The 13599-nt window shown below is 36.2% G+C and overlaps 1 protein-coding gene and 1 long non-coding RNA gene across 2 annotated transcripts in view; one reads left to right on the forward strand and one right to left on the reverse strand.

The window, feature by feature from the left end:
• Positions 1 to 9329, forward strand: part of Cyp301a1 (Probable cytochrome P450 301a1, mitochondrial) — an 81745-nt gene extending 72416 nt beyond the window's left edge. The window contains exons 7-10 of the mRNA XM_069823147.1: positions 1403 to 1565; positions 5440 to 5609; positions 5894 to 5972; positions 9063 to 9329. Coding sequence (XP_069679248.1) covers positions 1403 to 1565; positions 5440 to 5609; positions 5894 to 5972; positions 9063 to 9314 — 664 coding nt within the window. The 3' untranslated portion in view covers positions 9315 to 9329. The remainder of the gene's footprint in view (positions 1 to 1402; positions 1566 to 5439; positions 5610 to 5893; positions 5973 to 9062) is intronic.
• LOC138697690 (uncharacterized) overlaps positions 1 to 13599 on the reverse strand; it is a 420021-nt gene that overhangs the window by 58728 nt on the left and 347694 nt on the right. The window lies entirely within an intron of this gene.

Here is a 13599-nt window from a genome sequence, read left to right on the forward strand (position 1 = left end):
CGTAAAAATTGAGGTAATTGAGGATGTCGTGACAATGACTTCAATGCTTTTTACTCTTTAGCATGAGGTCGAGCGATGCAGTGAATTTATACTTCCCATATGACATATAGCATAAGACTGCAGGTAGAAGAGGGATAACAGGGAAGGCTAGGTTGGAACGTGTGCTGTTGCTGGAACGAAATCGAAAGACAGCACGTAATAGAATGGGATGACATCGCTGATTTAGGCCTATCACTTCATGGGAAATTGATAAAAATAAACGGAATTTTACTGGATACAAATAGAGAATGGAAAATTAGAGTCTAATTAAAGGAATGTATAATTACAAACCAAAGCGAAGAAGGGATTTTAAGAATCCGAGAAAGCCGCAGCAAGAATCAGTTTAATGCACAATAATGGTTGTGATAATAGCCAAGGTTAGGTACCCATTTAGTCTGGTATTTCACTTTCATACGCAGCACATTTACAATTTAAGTTAGACTACAGGGATGCTATGCGTAGACATTTCGCTAGCCCGCGCTAAGAGCGTCCTAAACTAGCCCCGGCTATGAACTGATTACTTGTACAAGATTCATATCATATCATATCATATCATATCATATCATATCATATCATATCATATCATATCATATCATATATCATACCATATCATATCATATATCATATCATGTCATATCATATCATGTCATATATCATGTCATATCATATCATATCATGTCATATCATATCGTATCATATCATATATATGTCATATATATCATATCATATGTCATATCATATCATATATCATATCATATCATATCATATCATATCATATCATATCATATCATATCATATCATATCATATCATATTATATCATATCATATCATATCATATCATATATCATATCATATATGTCATATCATATCATATGTCATATCATATCATGTATCATATCATATATCATATCATATATCATATCATGTCATATCATATCATATCATGTCATATCATAGGTCATATCATATATGTAATATCATATCATATCATATATCATATCATATCATATGTCATATCGTATGTCATATCATATCATATGTCATATAGCATATCATATCATATCATATATCATATCATGTCATATCATATCATATTATGTCATATCATATGTCATATCATATATGTAATATCACATCATATCATATCATATATATCGTATATCATATCATATCATATCATATCATATCATATCATATCATATCATATCATATCATATCATATCATATCATATCATATCATATCATATCGCTAACACTGTTTTATGAATACGAAAAACGTTAGTTCGCTGATCATTCACCGGAAGCCCGCGCTAAGAATGTCTATGAATATGACCCCAGGTTTCTTTTGACCATATTTTTGCAGAGTATGCATGAAGTACATCGACATCGCAGTGGACCGACTGAAGACGAAGCAATCAGTAGACGACCGAGATCTGTCGCTTGTGGAGCGCATCCTGGCCGAAGAACCCGACCCCAAGACCGCCTGCATCCTAGCCCTCGACCTCATACTCGTCGGCATAGACACTGTGAGTCCACTGCAGGCCATGTGTATCATTATTTATCATCTTCGTTACAATGTCGGAACATAGTAAAACGTGAAGAAAGCTTCACAGCATAAATATCATCAGATGGCAAGCTTGTGAAAGAAAAGTACAACTAAAGCACACCGCAGTTGTGTACTAGGAGTAACCAAAGAATGCGTGAAGATATGTTATTTGCTATGTTGGTGCGCTCATTGACAAAAATTGAGCTTTAGCGGTGTAGCAAAGCTTTGCTCACGCTGCATATTAGAGCTTTATTAAGTTATTTACATTACCTTACATCTTCCACGTATAATTTTAATGTACCGAAGTACATATAATATTTCCATGCAGATATTCTGCGTCATCATACAATGAAAGAGTAATGGAATGGAGAAAAATTCTCTCCGGCACCGGGATTTGAACCCGGGTTTTCAGCTCTACGTGCTGATGCTTCATCCACTAAGCCACATCGGATACCCACCCTGGCGTCGGACAGAATCGTCTCAGTTTAAGTTCCAACTCTTGGGTTCCCTCTAGTGGCCGCCCTCTGCACTACGTCATAGATGTCTATGAACGTAGGACTGAAGTCCACATATGTGCTGAGGTGCACTCGTTATGAGTGACTAGTTGGCCGGGATCCGACGGAATAAGCGCCGTCTTAAATCACGAAGTGATTTACGTATATCATATATATATTATTTTAATGTACCGAAGTACATATGATATTTCCATGCAGATATTCTTCGTTATCATACGATGAAGAGTCGGATCCCGGCCAACTAGTCACTCATAACGAGTGCACCTCAGCACATGTGTGGACTTCAGTCCTACGTTCATAGACATCTATGACGTAGTGCAGAGGGCGGCCACTAGAGGGAACCCAAGATTTGGAACTTAAACTGAGACGATTCTGTCCGACGCCGGGGTGGGTATCCGGTGTGACTTAGTGGATAAAGCATCAGCACGTAGAGCTGTAAACCCGGGTTCAAATCCCGGCGCCGGAGAGAATTTTTCTCCGTTCTATTACTCTTTCATCTTCCACATATGCCGACTTATTTTATTTTATAATAATGTAGTATTTAATACAATTCTGAAACGTTCATTACTTTACATTATGGCACAGGGTATATGCACTTGCCTTTTTTTTGTGGATAAAAGGGCTGAGGAACAGGTTTTTTTTTCTGATGCACTACTCAAAAAAAGTTTAGCATACTTCAAATACATTCACCAGTACATAAAATTCGTGTTTCATTTATGCATGAACAGTAGCTACTCTGATTGAATCATAGCAACATTCCCTTCTCTCTCTCCAGGGGTATTCATATTGCCTGTAGTAAACAAAATCAGTACACCAGTGCTGATTTCCACTTCAGGCAAACTTGTCAGTGTTTCGATCTTCAGTAGGATGGGTCTCTAGGAATTTTTCCACAACCTAGATACAGTGCTTTGAATAACGTGGACAGTATAGGCAACGTCCACTTGTCTCATGTTTTTTTTTTTGTATCAAAGTGATGATTTTAATGCGATCTGTCTTTGAAAGAAAAAGTCGTGACTTCTTGTCCTATGTTAATATTTAAAAAATCAAGGACAATAAAGGTGGTGTTTCCATTGAAGAACTTTTGCCAACAAATGGAAAATCAAAGATCATAAAGTTGGCGTTTCTATTTAAGAAGGTGTGTCAATATTTAAAAAATCAAGGACAATAAAGGTGGTGTTTCCATTGAAGAACTTTTGCCAACAAATGAAAAATCAAAGATCATAAAGTTGGCGTTTCTATTTAAGAAGGTGTGTCAATATTTAAAAAATCAAGGACAATGAAAGTTGCGTTTCTATTGAAGAACTTTTGGCAACAATTGAAAAATCAAAGATAATAAAGTTGACGTTTTTTCTTACGAACGTGTGTCAATATTTAAAAAATCAAGGACAATAAAGGTGGTGTTTCCATTGAAGAACTTTTGCCAAAAATTGAAAAATCAAATATCATAAAGTTGGTGTTTCTATTGAAGAAGGTGTGTCAATATTTAAAAGATCAAGGACAATAAAAGTTGCGTTTCTATTGAAGAACTTTTGCCAACAATTGAAAAATCAAAGATAATAAAGTTGGCGTTTTTTTTTCTTATGAACGTGTGTCAATATTTTAAAAAATCAATGACAATAAAGGTGGCGTTTCCATTGAAGAACGTGTGCCAACAATTGAAAATTCAGAAATAATAAAGTTGGCGTTTTTATTAAAGAACGTGTGTCAGTATTTATAAAATAAAGGACAATAAAGGTGGCGTTTGCATTGAAAAACGTGTGTCAGTACTTAATGAATCAAATATAGTAAAGGCGTGTTTTTATTTAAGAACGTGCGTCAATATTTAAAAAATCAAGGACAATAAAAGTGGCGTTTCCATTGAAGACCTTTTGCCAACAATTGAAAAACCTAAGATAATAAATTTGGTGTTTTTTCTTACGAACGTGTGTCAATATTAAAAAAAATGGACAATAAAAGTGGCGTTTTCATTGAAAAACGTTTATCAACAGTTGATGAATCGAAGATACTAAAAGTGGCGTTTTTACTTAAGAAGGTGCATCAATATTTAAAAAATCAAGGACAATAAAAGTGGTGTTTCCATTGAAGAACTTTTGCCAACAATTGAAAAATCAACGATAATAAAGTTGGCGTTTTTTCTTAAGAACGAATGTCAATATTTAAAAAATCAAGGATAATAAAAGTGGCGTTTTCATTGAAGAAAGTGTGCCAAACAATTGAAACATCAAATATAACGAAGTTGGGGTTTTTATTTAAAACCTGTGTCAATATTTAAAAAAATTAAGGACAATAAAGGTGGCGTTTCCATTGAAGAACGTGTGCCAACAATTGAAAAATCAAAGATAATAAAGTTGGCGTTTTTATTTAAAAACCTGTGTCAATATTTAAACAATCAAGGACAATAAAGGTGGCGTTTCCATTGGAGAGCTTTTAACAACAATTGAAAAATCAAAGATAATGAAGTTGGCGTTTTTATTTAAAAACCTGTGTCAATATTTTAAAAATCAAGGACAATAAAGGTGGTGTTTCCATTGAAGAACTTTTGCCAACAATTGAAAAATCAAAGATAATAAAGTTGGCGTCTTTCCTTAAGAACGATTGTCAATATTTAAAAAATCAAGGACAATAAAGGTGGCGTTTCCATTGAAGAACTTTTGCCAACAATTGAGAAATGAAAGATAATAAAGTTGGCGTTTTTCTTAAGAATGTATGTCAATATGTAAAAAAAATCAAGGACAATATAGGTGGCGTTTGTATTGAAGAACGTGTGCCAACAATTGAAAAATCAAAGACAAAAAAGTTGACGTTTTTATTTTAGAATCTGTGTCAATATGAAAAAAACAAGGACAATAAAGGTGGCGTTTCCATTGAAAAACGTGTGCCAACCAACTCGTTGATGCCAACAGTTAAAGAATCAAAGACTGTAAAATTGGCGTTTTTATTTAAGAACGTGCATCCATATTTAAAAATTAACGACAATAAGTTGAAGAACGTGTGACAACAATTGAAAAATCAAAGATAATAAAGGTGCATTTTCATTGTAGAACGCAAGAAAAGGTATTATGGTGTGCCATATCTCGTTTAAGGATTATCTGACCATCTTTTTTTCCAACATACGGTGCACGTGTTTCACACGGTAAGCCTCACGAGAAATTTTACAATTTCACATTTATTTGTTTGTGAATTGTAGGCAAGGCATTAGGTTCTTTTCAGGTGGGAAAGTCTGCAGTACAGACATTGTAAAGCGTTGGCGATACTACAGCTCCTTCTCAGAATGTGACAGAAAACTCAGTCTGAAGGTACATTATGTTGTTTCTGATATGAATTTACGATGTTCCGCAGATCTCGATGGCTGTGTGTTCAATTCTCTATCAACTTGCGGCGCGACCGGAGGAACAAGAGAAGATCCACGCCGAGTTGGCACGAGTGCTGCCATCTGCCGACACTCCGCTCACCTCCCGACATCTCGACCAGATGCAGTACCTGCGCGCTTTCGTCAAGGAAGTGTTCAGGTAGATGGCGCCTCATGCTCCACGGCGAGAGATGCGGCTTGCAGCTCTCAGTGTCAAGGTTGCGGGATGCAAGTTCGCATCTCGGAGCATGCACTCCACTCCAACACGATCTAATTCCAGGGAAATATTTTATTCGCATTGCTTCATACAAATTAGTGTTATTATTGTAATTATATTGTCGCTATACATATAATTTTAAAGAATTTTAAAGCGTTAATTCGTAACATAAATTAATATTTCAGTGTTGTTATTAATTAACATTAACGCGATGTGTGTTTGTGTAGGATGTACTCTACAGTTATCGGCAATGGACGAACTCTACAAAATGATACAGTGATTTGCGGGTACCGAATACCTAAAGGGGTAAGTATAGTGGATATGCGTTTTATTATAATATGAAATATTACCTAGAGATTTAATAATATTACCCTAATTAGTGGCGTAATTTCTCTCCTTTTTCTAAAAAAAAAAAAAAAAAAAAAAAAATCGAGGGTGGAAATTATGCGACGAGCACAAAAATGTGGGGAATAAACAAATAGCATCTAACAATTCATGCACAAACAAATTAATGTTCAATACTAAATACCTATAATAAACAATTTGAGTAATTTTTGGATAGTTCTGCGGCTCTTTTTTACTGACATGTGTCAGTTCTAATGTCAGTAGCCTGATCCTGACTAACCTCACATCATGATCTTAAACTTCGCGCTTAAAACATTCGTATGGAAACTAATTTATTAAGTACGTAATAGTAATTTTAGTATAAGAAAGTAAAATTACATTTTATCTGCTAGGGGAATGTTTAACGCCCGAGGCGAAGCTGAGGGTGATAATTTCCGGTATGGCATAGTTGCGCCCCGCGGTCAATTGGGAGGCCTAGGCATGGCATAGTTGCGCCCCGAAGAAATCAGGTAGCAGAATGGACATGACATAGTTGCGCCCCGAAGAAATCAGGTAGCAGAATGGACATGGCATAGTTGCGCCCCGAAGAAATCAGGTAGCAGAATGGACATGGCATAGTTGCGCCCCGAAGAAATTAGGTAGCAGAATGGACATGGCATAGTTGAACCCCGATGGGTATAGTACACACGAAAGTGATTGTCATAAAATAAATAAATAACTTTAAAATATTATAGTGGTAGCTACATTTTTTAAGAACATGTATCTGTCTATTTTACCGCTTCTGAATTCCTCGATCATGTGGTTTAAAAAACGGAGTAGAAAAGCAGTTAATAAAGTAGTGCCAACTCCATGGTGTTCATTTTCACGCTAGGCTATCAATAATCACTGCATAAACAGTAGAAAAACAGTCAATAAAGTACTGCCAACTTCATGGTGTTCATTTTAACAGTATCGATAATGAATAAGAAATCAATAAGGTTGGTTGATTACGAGGCTCGAGTTTCCGTAATGTATATTTCTCTACTTATTTCATCGGGGCGCAACTATGCCATGCCCTTTTCTCTACCTGATGGGAACGGGGCGCAACTATGCCCACAAAACAGGGACCCTTTTCTATCTGCTGCATCTTACCTGATCGTGGGGCGCAATCTTGCCCTGCCCATAATTTCTAGAGCGCATAAAATTTTATTATTTGCTTTTATTAAATTTATTATCATTATTATTATTATTATTATTATTATTATTATTATTCCTACTATTATTAATCAATTTCAGTGTACTTTGTATATTTATTAATTGGGTACATCCGTGGAAAAAGATTGAATGTACAGTAGTGGCAAAAATACCGGACCGACGGAATAATCAAAGTCCTCGAAATGAGCCACTGCGGATCCCACGCCCGCATTCACAAGATAGCGAGTAATCTATTGAAATTGTTGTAGTTTCGACTGCTGACGTAGCCCATTTCGAAAGCCATTAGAAAATAAGCTGGTAAAATTCATGTTCTGGGAATAATAAGTTAATGAAGTAGTAAAATATCGCTGCACTCTAAAAGTATTGGGAATAAATTTGAATAAGGAACAAAAAAAAAAAAAAGTTTCCTTCCCAGGCAGAATTTGAACCACGAAAGTCTTAGTTACCAGTCTATCGAGCTGTCACTGTGAACAAGGCTCTGTAATCAGCTACAAGGGTCGGTCCGGTTTTTTTTTTGCAACTACTGTACAATATCGTTTAAGTATTATCCAACCTTATTCCAAGAAGGTACTCAACTATGCTATGACAAATTTACATGCAATATTTCATGTAGGCCTACATATCTTTGATGTTTCCAGGAAAAAAAATAAAATAAAATAAAAAGCGTATATATTGAAAATGTATAAAACTCGCGTCTGGATCCCCTTAAAATGTTCTGAAGTTTAATAAGTAGGTTTGGATGAATATTATATACAACTTTGAACATGCAAAGTTTGTGCTAGTTTAATTAAAATATCTAAAATATATTTGAACATACACCACCGGTCAAACGTTTTCGATCAGCTAAGAAAACAACTATATACTTTATTTCAATATACAAACACATCGGAGAAACTAAATAGACCAACAAAATAAATATTTTCTCTCTCTAGCATTATGATATGATAGAATATATTCAAAACGAAATCCCTGTTTTAACCAACAAATCCATAGTTGTGATAGGTGATCGAAAACTTTTGACTGGTAGTGTATATTTAAATATCATCGTCAAGGAACGATGAAGGATCTAAGTACTGCTCAAAAGTTGCACTGACATAATTAAATTTTGGCTTCTGAGGTAATTTTTTTTTGGAATGACCTTAAAAGTTGAATTAGTGTGTTTAGAAATTTTGTTTCATCTAAATTTTCACTTCCGAATATTTTCGAAGCGGTTTGAACTTCTCATAAAATTGTCTAAAATTAAATATTTTGGTGGCATCTAATATAAGAAATGTCATTGGTTTAAGCTTAAAATGTCGTTATATTTGTCGCTACGCGCTAGGACACCAAAGCTGTCGCCAGCATAGCTAAAAAACTCCATGTTGAATCTTTCTTACACTACTTTAACACTTGAATATAAATAATTGATTAAATGGCGGTCTTACTTATGTTAATTGTCTAGTAGTCTCTGAGGATGGTGTGAAGAAACACCGAAATAGCTGTAAGCCGCATATGCTTACACAATTAACACAAATAAGATCTCTATTTAATCAATTATTAAAAAAACTCGTTAGAAGTAGCGACAAAGTTGCTAAGTTGGCAACACTGGGGGTAATTACACCGACAATGCACAAAAATCCACGCCCTAGAAAAGATTCGAACCCAAGGTTTTCATAAACATCAAATTGTATTTTAATCGTCACGTATATCGTGACCGACTGAGTAAATTATAATCGTATTTGTAGCAACATTGAGAGCCAGCGGTTTCATTTATAACCTCTACCAAATGCTAAATGTGATGCAGATAGTGCAGGCGAATGGAAACAGCAACATTATGGTTAATACTGGACGTGAGTAATAAAGTGATAATGGTTGTAGGTGCAGCTGGTGTTCCCCACGATCGTGACGGGCAACATGGAGGAGTACGTGAACAAGGCTGATGAGTTTCTACCCGAGCGGTGGCTCAAGAACTCCGGGGAGTCGCTGTACAGGATACACCCGTTTGCGTCACTTCCCTACGGACACGGCGCTAGGATGTGTCTGGGCAGACGGTTCGCCGATCTGGAAATCCAGATTTTGTTGGCAAAGGCAAGTAGTGGCCCACTTGTGATGATATACGAGTGCAATTAGTATAAAACTGTATTTGGTAGGACCTATATACAGAGTGATTTATATAGAACTGACACATTTCTTTCATTAATTGTTTCAAAACGAATTGTGCTAGCGACAACACCTAAAATGTAGAGGAATTTTGGGAGATTAAGTAACCCCATAGAAAGAAGTCCGGCGTTGTAAAATCCGGAGATCTCGGTGGCCACAGGTTCCTGGAAATTATTCGGTCGTCAAAGAAACTTGCAATTACTGTAGTTCCATGGATTCATTTGATGTATGGCATGTAGCGCCATCTTGCTGAAAATATCCTTGACTCAGCTCTACATCGTCCAGTTGCTCAACAAACTCAAAGACAAGCGTCTTAATGATTTTTTGGGTGACTGTTCCAGTCGTGCTCTTACGTCAACAACAACCGTGGGAAGCCTAGATGAACGATGCTTGCCCTTTTCACTCATCAGAGATCCAGTTGTTTCCAATTTGTTTACCAGTCCCAGTATTGTGTTTCTTTCGGGAGGACTGCGAACACCAAATTCTCTCTGGTATGCCCTTTGAGTAGCTGTAATTGAATTCGTAATCCAGTATTGCTTCACAAGGAAGAGTCGTTGATTTAATGTGTACTGCATTTTCACGTTGACACAAAATGTCGAAAACAGCTGCCAACAATAGGAATAAAACATAAACATCTGCGCATCTAGTGCTGGCAACAATAGGAATAAAACATAAACATCTGCGCATCTAGTGACAAGGAATCGAAACTCCAGAACATTCTGCTTAATTTGGTGCTAAAATTGGGTCAGTGCTGCCAACAATAGGAATAAAACATAAACATCTGCGCATCTAGTGACAAGGAATCGAAACTCCAGAATATTCTGCTTAATTTGGTGCTAAAATTGGGTCATTGAATGAATTTCCAACGGAATAATTAAAGAAAGAAATGTGTCAGTTCTATATAAATCACTCTGTATAAAAGGGCTATCTTACCGTAACACTCTAATTTTATAGCAGAGTAATATTTCCGAAGGAACCTATAACGTGCCTTGCGTAAAGGAATATTACGCCATTATGAATTTAGTTTAATGTTGAAAACTGTTGTTCGAGAAATATTTTCATTGTAAGTGTCAAATTATGTTGAATAAGAATTCAAGTTCTATTATAGCGCTCTTACACTGCATTAACATACTAATTTGAAAAAAGTCAGATTAGATCGGTCGAAGTCAAATAAGCCAGTAAATCAGCCAACCAAAGTAAATCAGTATGTCAGTCAACCAAAGTAAGTCAATAAGTCTGTAAGTAAATCAGTCAAGTCAGGCAGTCAAAGGAAATTAATTGAAGTAAATTCAAGTCAGTCAAAGATGATTCGGTCAGACTAGGTCAGATATGATCAATCAGTCAACCACTCAGTCGTTCAGTAAGATCAGATCAGCTGAGCCAATTGGTCACAATTAACCAAATCAGATCGAACAAGTCAGTCAATGAGTCAATCTCATCAGGTAAGTCAATCAGTCAGATGTCAATCAGATAAGTTAGTCACATCACATCAGTTAAGTAAGCGAGATCAGATCAAATAAGTCAGATGAGACGAAATAAGCAAGTCAGATGAGATGAATAAGTAAGTCAGATGAGATCAGACAAGTAAGTTAGATGAGATGAGATAGGTTTGTCAGATGACATCAAATAACTAAGTCAGATGAGTTCAGATAAGTAAGTCACATGAGATCAGATCAGTCAGATGAGTCAAGTGAATCAGATGAGATCGAATCAGATAAGTAAAGTCAGGTCAGATAAGATCAGATTAGAAAAGTAAGTCAGATCAGATCGTATAAGTAAGCCAGGTAAGATCAGATGAGTAACTCAGATCAAATCAGATGAGTAACTCAGATCAGATCAGATGAGTAACTCAGATCAAATCAGATGAGTAACTCAGATCAGATCAGATGAGTAACTCAGATCAGATAGATAAGGCAAATCAGATGAGATTAGAAACGTGAGTCAGATGAGATATGATAAGTTAGGTCAGATCAGATCTGATAAGTAAGTCAGCTTAGATTAGAGAAGGAAGTCAGATTAGATCATATAAGTCAGATCAGATTAGATCAGATCAGATCAGATCAAATAAGTAAGTCAGATAAGTCAGATAAGAACACATAATTAAGTCATATCAGATAATAAAATCAGATGAGATCAGATGTAACGACAACATGAAATAAGATAGCAGAGGTAATACAGGATTACACAGAATAATTTACGACAGAATATAAAAAAATGACAGAATCGGGTACTGTAAGGTTGAATAGTTTAAAAAGGATACCATAGAACATGACATTATGAATATTATGATGCAGAACAGAACAAGACAAGACAAGGCAAAGCAGTAGAGAGATGTCCAATGTAGTTGTACAGTGAATTGAGATCATTTATACAACATTCATCAATTTTTGTATTATTTTTCAGTTTTATATACATTTCTTGATTCGTTAATAATTGGATTCAAACTTGTACTTTTTTTAAAACTGTTTCAAATGAGGATAATTACCAAAAAATCTCAATTTATTCTCTTGTAGCTAATCCGGTCTTATCGTCTGGAATACCATCACGACCCTCTGGAGTACAAGGTGACGTTCATGTACGCCCCGGACGGCGAACTCAAGTTCAAGCTTATTCGAAGGTAGCGAAGGACGAACTCGTGGAAGGAATGATACGGAATCTAGAGGGCGTCAGTCACCAGATGCACGTGGAAACTAAGACAGTGAAACTGCACGTTAAGCTGGTCCATCCTATCAACACTGTGATTTGGATTACTAGTGTGAACTGCTGTGTCAGTGTTTAACGCTTTATATTGTTTAACAAATGAAACAACGTAAAGTATTGTAATCCAGTAAAGTACACAAAAAATCGCTCGCATTCAGAGAATACTGGTGCTTCTCTTGTTGAACCCAAGAGATGTCCAGAACCCTAATGTACGATGAAATGCGATCCTGTTTATGATGCCTACACAGGGAACTATATAGGGTAAAGGTTGGTAATACTGTGATACGAGTAATATTGCGATAGTTCTTTTTGAGAATTTATTACAATTGAATCGGTCGGAGCTAAAAGGAACTAAGTCAAAATATGCAGTTTTTTTGGTTATGCAACCATTTGAACAACGGATATCATGCGCATCGAATGGTGGAAGAAGGAGCTAAGTCAGACTTTTAAATGTTCTTTGGTCCTGTATAACATAAAGATATTAATATAGTGGAATATTTTTTGCTTCTCCTGAAAAGTTGTGAAAAGTGACTTAGTTCCTTTTAGCTGCGACTGATTACTGTACTGAGCGAGACAAATATATATTTTTTTTGTGTCAACGATCGGACGTGGTGGATCAACAGGATGGCCTCCACGTTCACCTGTTTTCACACCGCTGATTTTTTTTCCTTTGGGTACCATGAAGGACGGGGTTTACAGCACACGATGAAGAATAATTAATACAATTAAGGGAATGTTTGTGCATAAAGCCGGTCCTTCTCTCGCTCAGTAAAATTGTAATGAATTCTCAAAAATAACTATCACAATATTACTCGTATCACAGTATTACCAACCTATACCCTACACAAACTTTCAGAATACAAAGAGGATATTAAACTAAGTATTTTAAGAATATGAACTCGATGTCTCAGATGTTTCATTGAGGTGCTACTTACGTTAAATTCCTTGAGTCGCTGTGAACTTGTGGACGGGAAATGTGGGCGATGTCCTCGTCTGCCCCTACATTTTATCCCCAAAGTTGAATGGAAGAAAGTACCGCGTGTTTTTATACGAAATGTTGCATAAATTGATGGAGATTGTGCCGCTTAACATTACGGCAAACTTTTGGTTTCAGCAAGAAGGTGCACCTGTACATTTTTCTCGTGAAGTGAAAGACCACCTGAACGCATTATTTGGCAAGAGGTCAATCGGATGTGATGGGCCAACAAGGTGGCTTCCACATTCATTTCATTTCGCACCGCTTATTTTTTTTTTCCTTAGGGTGCCATGATGGACGCGGTTTACAGCACACCAATCGACGATGAAGAAACATTAATACAATGCATTATATATGCAGCAGAAATCATTCAGACCACTCCAGGAATCTTTGAGAGAACGCGTAAGTCCTTCAGGCCCATTCACAATGAAAATTAAACATAACCGCAACAAAAACACAGAAGTTTGCGGCCAGGTTACCAAATGGGATCATTCACAATGATTCACATAAACACTAACATTAACATTACCGTTAGACGTTAACATGAACGTTTGCGAACTACAAACTTTCATGCTTATG

The sequence above is a fragment of the Periplaneta americana genome, chromosome 4 (assembly GCF_040183065.1).
Source record: "Periplaneta americana isolate PAMFEO1 chromosome 4, P.americana_PAMFEO1_priV1, whole genome shotgun sequence".
NCBI classification, from domain to species: domain Eukaryota; kingdom Metazoa; phylum Arthropoda; class Insecta; order Blattodea; family Blattidae; genus Periplaneta; species Periplaneta americana.